General features: G+C 38.7%; 1 protein-coding gene across 2 annotated transcripts in view; it reads left to right on the top strand.

The window, feature by feature from the left end:
• The window catches only part of KLHL20 (kelch like family member 20), a 64146-nt gene that overhangs the window by 23633 nt on the left and 29600 nt on the right, over positions 1 to 10913 (top strand). For both annotated transcript variants that reach the window (XM_029934962.1, XM_029934963.1), the window contains exons 4-5: positions 9625 to 9783; positions 10473 to 10567. In XM_029934962.1, coding sequence (XP_029790822.1) covers positions 9625 to 9783; positions 10473 to 10567 — 254 coding nt within the window. The remainder of the gene's footprint in view (positions 1 to 9624; positions 9784 to 10472; positions 10568 to 10913) is intronic.

Genomic DNA, 10913 nt, shown 5'->3' with positions numbered 1-10913 from the left:
AGAAAAAAATTATAAGAAAAGCAAAAAAAACCCCAGCAGCTCCTCCTCGTGCATAGGTGTGGTTTGATGTGATAGACCTTGGAGGCTGCTCTCAGAGGCTCCGCCTTGGTGTCTGCAGAGATTAGATAGGTGGCACACCAAGCTCCGCTGAACTACGAAATGTAGGCCACTCTAATGAGTCTAATCTCCTTGTGCCATGGTTTAGCCGAGTTGTATTTTCCAGGCCCGTCTCGGTTCAAAGTTTCAGTCCATGCACTTTTATGCTACCATAGATGAGATGTATTTGCTTTGGTGGCTGGCTTCTTAGGGGGCAGAATCGGTTTGTCTTGGCTCTGGCTGGGATTTTAGCTGCCCATGCCTGAGGTGAGATGCGCAGCAGGAGGTGAAGTGCGCGCGTGCACTGTCACAGACTCAACCCCCAGCGGGGATAGTGTTAGCGTTGGGGGAGGAATGAGTGGACAGCTGTTGCCGGAGGCGGCGCCAGGAGCTGCTGGGAATGAGCTAGGACCTCCTGCAGCCTGTGCACGCGCCCAGGTCTCCACCGCGGCCAACTCTCTGCCAGGATCGCCCAGAGGTGGGGGCTATTTTTTCCCTGTTGGTACCCGGGACTCAGGTTTCACGCGGCCAGTGCTGGGGGCAAGATGCGCCGTGGAAATGAGGTGCGTGCTCCCATTCCCAAAACCGAGGTTGAAGTGAGCACCCCTGACACCGCCGCTGCAGCGGTTGTCGACTCTTCGTCAAGATGGCGCAGGGCTGGAAGCTGTTCCTTCCCTTGCGCCACCTGGGTTTGGGATTTAGGCTACCCATAAGTTATATATGGAGTGAGCTTCTCTCTCCAAGCGCAGTTAAGCGTTCTTTACCTCTTTTCCAGAGACAGTACTATGAGCGTGTTCAGTCACTCTGTGTCTTCCCTTTGTCTCTCAGGCTCTGCGCGCTTGCCCCACGTTGGGCTGGAGCTCCCACCTTCCCGGCCCGTCTTGGGCTAGCCCGTTATCCAATCTCCCCAGTTCGCACTCACTCACTCATGTATCCTTCAGGTTCTCTTCCTTCTGGAGTCCGTATTTTCTCCTTCTGCTCTTGCAGATGAGAGTAATGTCCTTCTCAGTTCGATTGATGGGGCAGTGGAAGTTTACAGAGCTTCCTTCCTCTCTGCCATCTTGGCTCTTCCTCAGGAAATATTCTTTTAATGGTGTCTCTCAGTTTCTCTTGTTGTGCCTTTGAATACTTTATTTCCCTACTCAGCAATATTTGGGACTCGCTGTCATGCACACTTTGGCTTGTTTCTTGGTGTAGCCCTCAGAAGGAAAACAGACAGACAAACACAGAGGGAACAGAAGCCCACAAACGCACAGACAAATCAAACAAACAAACATATTAAAAGGGGGAAAGAAAAGAAAGAAAATGGAGAGGAAAGAGATGAAAAGAAGAGAAGAAAAAAATAAAGAGGGTCAGAGACAATAAAGGACAATGGACAGTCTTAAAGTGTATGGCCAGTTGAGGGGAGAGGTAAGGATGAGATACAGGTGAATATATCTGGATTGCAAGAAGGTTTAAAAAAAGGGAGAAAGGAGAAATGAAAATAAGGAGTAAAAATTTAAAAAAAATTTAAGTGAAAAAGGTAATAATAATAAAAAATAAGTACAAAAAAAAAAGAAAAAAGAAAAAGGAAAAAAAAAAGCAGCAGCTCCCTCTCCTGGATAGGCGTGGTTTGGTGTGGTAGGTCTCAAAGGCAGCTCTCAGAGGCTCTGCCTTGGTATCTGCAGAGAGTAAAATGGCGGCACACCGAGCTCCGCTTGAACTACGCACGGTAGGCCACTCTAATGAGTCCGATCTCCTTGTGCCATGGTTGAGCCAACTTGTATTTTCCAGGCCCGCCTGGGTTCAAAGTTCTAGTCCATGCACTTTTATGCTACCACAGATGAGATGTATTTGCTTTGGTGGCTGGCTTCTTAGGGGGAGGGAACAGTTTGTCTTGGCTCAGGCAGGGATTTAGGCTGCCCCTGCCTGAGGCGAGGTGTGCCGCCTGAGGGGAGGTGCACAGCAGGAGGTGAAGTGCATGCTGTCACAGACACAACTGTGGATTCCCAGCCCCCAGCCGGGATCGTGATTGCATTCGGGGAGGAATGAGTTTCTCTTGGCACCAGCTGAGATTCGCCTTGCTGCTGCCTGAGGTGCTGGGTGCTGCCAGAAATGAGCTGGGAGCTCCTGCAACCTGAGCATGCACCCAGGCCTCCACAGCCGCCAACTCCCTGCCGGGATCGCATAGGGGTAGGGGCTATTTTTTCCCTGTTGGCTTCCGGGATTCGAGCGGCCAATACTGGTGGTGAGATGTGCCGGTTGTGTCGTGGAAATGAGGTGTGTGCTCCCACTCCCAAAACCGAGGTCAAAGTGAGTGCCCCTGGCGCTGCCGCTGCAGCCGCAGCTGTTGACTCCCCGTGGAGATGGTGCAGGGCTGGAAGCTGTTCTTTCCCTTGCGCCACCTGGGTTTGATATTTGGGCTACCCAGCAGTTATATATGGAGTGAGAGATTCTCTCTCCAAGCGTGGTTAAACATTCTTTACCTCTTCCCCAGAGACAGTACTATGAGCGTGTTCAGTCTCTCTGTCTCTTCCCTTTGTCTCTCGGGCTCCGTGCGTTTGTCCTGTGTTTGGCTGGGGCTCCCACCTCCCCTGCCCGTCTCAGGCTGGCCCGTTTTCCAATCTCCCCAGTTCATACTCACTCATTCAGGTATCTTTGAGGTTCTCTTCTTTCTGGAGTCCGTATTTTCTCTTTCTGCTCTTGCAGATGAGAGTAATGTCCTTCTCAGTTCGATAGATGGGACAGATGGAGTTTACAGAGTTCCCTTCCTCTCCGCCATCTTGGCTCTCTATTAGATTTTTAAAAATTTTTTTCTGCTCAATATTTTAAAGTTCTCTCTGCATTAACACTGATAGCCTTCTATCTGCTACATGTTAAAAACTCTTTTTTCCCAGTGTACATTGCCTTTCAACTCTGTTTATAGTAATTTTTGGTCATGGGAACTTTTTTTTTTGTTAATATTGTCAAATGCATAAATGTTTTGCTTTATTGCATCTGGAATAGCTTTTGGAAAGGCTTTTACTACATTCAGGTTATAGAACAATTCACCCATATTTTCTCTAGTATGTGTACGGTCTCTCTGAGTTTATCTTGTTGTGAAATATGGACTTACTATTATCTTTTTCCAAATATTTAATCCCAATACCACTTATTAAAAATCTCTTTTTGTAACAATGATTTGAGATAACATCTTTATTATCTATTTCTGTGTGTGCTTGGTTCTAGACCTTCTATTGTAGGCCATTTAGCAGTGCCAGGCTGTTTCCTACAATGTTTTAATTAGTGAGGCTTTGTAGTATATTTTAATACATAGTAGGGCTAATACCCCTGTCATATAACTCTCTCTTTCAGTGTTTTCCTAACTTTCTTGCATGTTTATTTTTCAAAATAAACTTAGTATCACCTTTTTTAGCTCTAAGAAAAAAACTTGGTATATTTATTGGGATCACATTAATTTATAAGTTAGCATAAGAAGAATAGTTACTTTTTTGATGTTGAGTTTTATTGAAAAATATGAGGTGCCTTTTTAGTTCTTCAATTCTGTTTTTTGTCTCTCAGGAATGTTTTACCATTTTTTTCAATTAAGTTTTCTACACCTTATCTTATTCCTAAGGATATTTTTTGTTGCTATTGTAAAGTATTTTTCCCTTTACTAAAGCTTCTAGACAACTACCATTAATATATATGAAATCCACCTTACTGAATATTTTTCTTTGAGTTACTTTTACATCGATCATGTCATCTGCATATCGATAGTTTTATTTCTTCTTCTCCGATTGTTAATACCTTTTTTCCCCTCCTCTATTTGCTTGGCTTAGTACTTCTAGTAAAATGTTAAATGGTAATGTAAATATTGGACATACTTTGTTTCTGGCATTAGTAGGAATGACTCTGGTGTTTTCCTATCAATGAATATATGGGTTTTAGGATTGAAGTGTGAATATTTTATCATATTAAGGAAGTACTCATGTACTTCCTATTTTCTTGGATATTTTTAATAAGAAATGGTATTGAATTTTGTCAAGATTTTTGTCTGTATTTATGGAATCATATTGGTTTTTTTCCTTAAACTCATTATTATGAATGCTAAATGAAGTTCTAAAATTAAAGCATCTTTGCATTTTTGGTACACACATTTTGGTCATAGTGTACTGTTAATATAGTGTTGGAATTTATTCATTAATATTTTAGGTAATGTCTTTATGTTGATATTAGTAAGTGATACTAGTCTTTAATTTTCTTGTGTTGTCTTTATAAAGAGAATTTGTACTAGTTTTCTTTTTTTTTTTTAAAGCTTATTTATTTTTAAGAGAGAGAGAGTGAGGCAGGGGCAGAGATAGAGGGAAACAGAAGATCTGAAGCAGGCTCTGTGCTGACAGCAGAGAGCCCATGTAGGGCTGGAACTTTCAAACTGTGAGTGAGATCATGACCTGAGCCAAAGGCAGACACTTAACCGACTGAGCCACCAGGTGCTATTTTTATTTTTTTAATATTTATTTATTTTTGAGAGAAAAGAGAGACAGAGTGCAAGCGAGGGAGGGGCAGAGAGAGAGGGAGACACAATCTGAAGCAGACTCTAGGCTCTGAGCTGTCAGCACAGAACTCAGACTCACCAACCACGAGATTATGACCCGAGCTGAAGTCGATGCTTAACCATCTGAGCCACCAGGCGCCCCTTCTTCTGCTATCTTTATCAGGTTAGAATACATGTTATACTTCATGAAAATGAGTTAGAAGTTTTCTTTCATGTTCAGTGCTTTGAAACAATTTGTACAACATTAGGACTATGTCCTCTCTGGAAGTCTGGTAGAATTTCCTCTGTGAACCTGTCTAGATGTGGGGCATTTTTGTGAAGTAGTTTATTGATCACTTTCTCCATTCCATGAAATTTCTTTTTTCTACTAGGACCAGTTTTGGTAGACTATATTTCCCTAAAAGATTATCAATTTTATCTTGGCTTTTAAATTTACTTACATTAGAGGTATACAAATTTCTTTTAATTTTTAAAATTCTGCATCAATGGTTGTTTACCCCTTGATATTTTGTATTTTGTATATGTGCACTTTCAATGTTTATTTCCTTGAAAAAGGTAGCTAGTGGTATGTCTGTTTTGTTCATGTTCTCCCAAAGAATCAATATTTTGACTTATTAATTAGATCTACAGTTTTGTCTCTATTTCATTACATTTTTGTTTTCCCTTTGTTACTTCCTTCCTTGTGTTCTCTTTTGGCATGCCGTATTCTATTTCTAGCTATTTGTATTGCGAATTTCATTCATTTTCATTCTATTACATTAAGTACTGTAAGTGTTTAAGGCCATGGTTTCCCTCTGATCACTATTTTAAATATATTTAAAAGATTCTTACCTTTAGTGCTTGATTTGTTGTTGTTTTACAGTAATTTTGTTTATATTTCTCTTTATCAAGAACTATTAATAGAAGAATTTTCAATTCTGGGATGAAAGGGGTTTCTTGTATTTTTAATTTCATTTTTAATTTCTAATTTTAGTTCATGGCAGTCAGTGTTGTGGTATTTCTACACCATGAAATATACTGACTTTCTTAGTCCCATAATATATGATTGGTTTTTCTGACTATTCCATATGTGCATGAAAATAAGGCATATTTTCTAGTCTCTATTCTTATAGTATAGTATTTGATATATATGCATAAAGTCTAATTGATTATGTTGGTTAGCTCTTTTATATTACTTTGTCCACAGATTTGTGTTAAAGTCTCCTATTATTTGTGTGCTTTCTCTTCGCATCATCTGTGTTTATATAGGTAATTGCTGTGTGCTAATGCATAGTTAATCATAGTTCTGTATTTTAATTACAGATTGTGACTTGTAGCTTTGTGAAGTATTCTCCTTTGTCAGATTTCATTCTTTTGTTGTCTTAATTCTACTTTGCATGGTACCTGGCTTTCGGTTCTTGTTTCTATTTTGTTGTTTCCATTTGCCTGATGTATCTTTGCTCATTTGCCCTTTACTTTTAGCATTTTTCCATCATAATGTTTAGGTATTTTTCTTGAGTTTGCATAGAAATAAATTTTGCTTTGTGAGCCAGTTTGAAAATCTTTTTATTTAAACAGGCAATTAAAGGGGCACCTGGGTGATTCAGAGGGTTAAGCATCTGACTTCAGCTCAGGTCATGATCTTAGGGTTTGTGGGTTCAAACCTCACGTTGGGCTGTGTGCTGACAGCTGAGGGCCTGGAGCCTGCTTCAGATTCTGTGTCTCCCTCTCTGTCTCTGCCCCTCCCCTGCTTATGCGCTCTCTTTCTCTCTCTCAAAACTAAATAAACATTAAAAAAATTTTGTTTTAAACCACAGACACTAGAAACAAACTAAAGGTGGAGATCTCTCATTAATTTAGATAGAAAAATTTTTAATGAAATATTGCTAAATTGATTCCAGCTAAATATAGGAAGTGAATACACCATGACTAAATGGAGTTTATACCTCAATTAATAGTCAATATTTTATAGTTACACTTAATTTCCCATTCAAAATAACCTTTCTTCATACTTTTTTAAAAAACAGATTTGACTCTTAATTTCATTCCACTGTTTTTTTTTTAATGTTTATTTATTTACTTTGAGAGAGAAAGACAATGTGCATGTGTGTGTGCAAGCAGGGGAGGGACAGAAGGAGTAGGAGAGAGAATCCCAAGTAGGCTCCTCACTGTCAGTGTGAGCCCACACGAGGCTCAGTCTTATGAACTTGAGCTGAAATGAAGAATCAGACATTTAACCAACTGACCCACCCAGGTGCCCCTTTCTCACTGTTTTCGCATATGGAAATCCACTCTCTAAAACTAAAGATTTGCTACCACTGAGAATTTAAATAATTTGTCAAAGTCATTGGACCCCATATTAAGAACTCCCTGCATTGGAGATGATGATAATATTCTATATCTTGATTGTGGTCATGGTTACATGAGTATATACACTTATCAGAACTCATTGATCTGTACACTTAAAGTAAAAAAGAGTTGATTTTGAAAAATTTCCTGCTTTAGGTGTACCTGGGTAACTCAGTTGGTTAAGCATCCAAATCCTGAGTTTAGCTCAGGTCATGATCTCCTGGTCGTATGATCCAGCCCCCCTCAAGCTCTGCACTAAGTGTGGGATTGGGACTCTCTTTCCCTCTTTCTTTGCCCCTCCCCAGCTTCTGCTTTCTTTTTCTCAAAATAAACTTCAAAAAAAAAAAAATTCCTGCTTTAACCATCGCTTGGGTTTTACATCTGATGGTAGTTGCAAATATCTGAAGAATATCCTTAACAGAGAAAGATTTGCAATCCCTTCCAGTTCTAAACCTGTGTTTCAAATGAACCTGATTTATACTGTAATGAAATCCCCGTGTTTGTGGAGTAGAATGCACTAGTTTGTGCACTAGTTCTGTGCAGATGCAAAAAGTGTCACCATTTGGGGGGCCTTAACACATGTGACTTATTTAAATTATTTTCTAACTTAAGTCTATATTTAATTCCTTTCTATTTCATTAGACCTAACTTAATTCATACAGTGTTATTTGTCCATAAGAATAAATTGAAAAATTGTCTTTCAATATTAAGTTCACCATTCACTCCTGGTAGAACAACTAGTTAACTTTGCTTAGTCACTCTTATTGTTTTCAGCTTTATTCATTCTTCAAATTGCATCTCCATTCATTAGAAGAAACTAAAAGTAAGCTCATTACCATAATAGTGTGGTACTTAAAATCTAGATCTGTAAACTTTTATTTAAAACAGATTTTTTAAAAGCATTATTTTCCTAACCTGGTTGTCTGGTCAAGGATAGACTTCAGGGCTAGATTTGCTCTCATGGTAGATCATTAATGCCTTTTTCTTCTTGGTGGTAAAAGAGAAGTGACAGTTTAACTAGACTTTATCAAAAGTATTATTTTTACTCTTTGCTGTTGGTGCCAAACAAATATTTTCTCACACAGATTTTCATGTCTTCTTGCCATTTAATGTTTCCAGTAAGTAACACGTGAATATAATAGTGGTTTATTTATAAACTTTAAACTTGGTGATCATTGGTTTGTAAACACTAAGTTGGGAAAAAGAATATTTATTTTAACAAGATCCAGAAGAATGTTAAGGCACTTCTTCGCAAAGACAGATGATACCACACTTGTGTTTAAGTTAAGAGATCAGAGTGGGGGGAAAGAAAGAGGAAAGTAAGATATAATCATGGCTATAGTTCTATATGCTGTGAAGACCAGAACACAGAATTTGGACTTGGGCCCCAAATTTTGCCTTGATTTTATAGCCCCCAAGTTGGGGTTGCCAAATAAAATACAGGGTGCCCAGTTACATATAAGTTTCAGATACACAAATAATTTTGTAGTGTAAGCATGTCCTTTGTTTCTATTTGCTAAATCTGACAGCCCTGCCACAGATAATACAATGCAGCCATTCTAACTACTAAGTTACCTGGGTAACCAACCTCAGCTGAAATTTGGAGGTAACCTATTTTATTTCCTGAACCCTTCTGTGACATAAAAATTGGAGAGCTCATTATAATTTTCCTCTACAAGTATAGTCAACCTTATAGCCCCAATGGCTTTATTTTGGAATTTGCATTATTTTCTAATGTACTTGGGATAAAACAGTCTTAATCAAATATTCAAATTTCTGTGGCTTATCTTGTATCCTGCTAAATATTCTGACTTTTTGATGAGCATGAAAAAAACCCTGTCCGAAGAGAATACATCATCTGCATTAGAGGTCCCTCCTAGCCATATCCTTCCTGCACTGGTAATAGACATCACATGTAGCACAATCTTCTGAATGAGAGAACAGACCACGTGGAGGGCAGCATTGACTCTTTCCCTCCTCCACATCGCACCCCGAGCCCTTTGCTCTATGGACTGATGACAGGATTTACAAGATCTTGGGATTTGTGGCTAGACTGCACAGCAAGGTACTATCCTTGTAGCCATTTCATCTCCAGAGTGGTTTAATCCTCAGAGGTTTTCATGGGTCTCTCTCCTCAGTGTATTCAGTCTTGCATATGGAATTGCTGGCACCCTCATTCTTTATTTAAATGGGCCTCTTATGCCCAACACATTGCTCTTTCAGCAACTAATCTTCCTCTGAAAGCTTTTTCTGATTTTTTTATACGTCTTATAGTTCTGGAATTATAATTTGATGTAGTTAGTTTCACTTATTTTGAATGTAAATGTATATTTTGATACTTCATTTTAGAAAAACAGATTTTATTTTTCTTAAACTGAGTCACAAATTATTATTTTTTCTAAATTTTAATTGTGTCCTCAGTACTTTCCTTGTTCCCTACCTTTTTAAAAATTAATAAACATTATTTTTTAGAGCAGTTTTAAGTTCACAGCTAAATACAACAGAGCTCCCATGTACCACACACACACACACACACACCCATCTCTATTATCAACATCCTGCACCAGAAAGTTATATGTTTGTTACAACTGATGAAACTACAGTGACAAGTAAATCATCACTAACAGTAAATTAAATGTGGTCACAGAGTTATTTTTCTTTCATTCTTACCGAACTTTGAACAGGTGATGGAAAGTGAAGAGTTCATGTTGCTTCCCGCCAATCAGCTCATTGATATAATATCTAGTGACGAACTAAACGTTCGCAGTGAAGAACAGGTGTTCAATGCAGTGATGGCCTGGGTCAAATACAGTATTCAAGAAAGACGTCCACAGTTACCCCAGGTATGCTGGAAATGTTTCTTCAAGTAACTGCCCTTTTTGTACTGGATAATACATGTTTGACTCACAAAAAATAAAAAATTGCCACTGTCCCTTATATTAGACTGTAGGAGGCACCATTTCTCCCAGATAATCAAGAAGTATGTTAAGTGTTTATCATTATGAATTTTTTGCTCCTTGGCTTCCTTTCTCTTTTGCATCAACTCTAGGCTAGGGTGATAGCACAAGTCAGCACCTAACAGGTGTAAACGAACAAAAGGAAGCAAGGATCACATTTTGAAGAGTAAAGGGATGATATGGGGTGTAAGTGGTCACTAAATGAATGCTTAATGGTCTTGTTATTATGTTACTATTTAGCAATTTAATAGTATATTCTTCTGGATTGTTCGAGTCCAGCTATATTAGCTAATTATAGAAGAGCTTATAACATATTGCTGAAAGCTCACAATAGTTTTCTAAAATGATATTAGCATGCTTTTAATTTTCTGACTGTTCTGAGTACTGTATTGGTAGAATAAATTTATGTTTATTGTTTATGCCTTCCCTCCCTCTTTATTATTGATTAATTAAATAAAATTAATTCAGTTAGATCCCAAAGCAATTGGAAGGACTATAGGAACATATGTTACGTATTCTCTTAAATATCTTGCAGCTGGGAGCTCATGCCTTTAACGGTATTTACTATCCCTTAGGTGCTGCAGCATGTCCGTCTGCCTTTGCTTAGCCCCAAGTTCCTGGTGGGCACTGTAGGCTCTGATCCCCTCATCAAAAGTGATGAAGAATGCAGGTATGAATGGCCCTCGGTGGGAAAAATCACCAACTAAGCATCTCTGCTTTCTCCTAATTTCTTTATTTGTATTGCTTCCTAAATATTGTATTTCTTAGTACTGACACCAGAGCAGTATTTAACAGGTTTTTCTTCTGGGTTAGGGTCAAGAGGAGGAGATGGAAGAAGAGAGGACTGAGCTTCCAGTATTCCATTCCGTTAGTTTTTATGTGTGGTGCTTATTGGTGTAGAAGTGGCAATAAAGAGGTAGATTTCTAAGATTTTAATCCAAGCTTGAATTTGAAGGGCAGTTCTCTGCTAATATGTTTTTCTTGAGATAAATAATGCTGTTGAATCTGTCAAAAAG

This window comes from Suricata suricatta, chromosome 3 (genome assembly GCF_006229205.1).
Source record: "Suricata suricatta isolate VVHF042 chromosome 3, meerkat_22Aug2017_6uvM2_HiC, whole genome shotgun sequence".
NCBI classification, from domain to species: domain Eukaryota; kingdom Metazoa; phylum Chordata; class Mammalia; order Carnivora; family Herpestidae; genus Suricata; species Suricata suricatta.
Note: the sequence above shows the minus strand (reverse complement) of the source record. Positions and strands in the feature narration are given on the sequence as shown.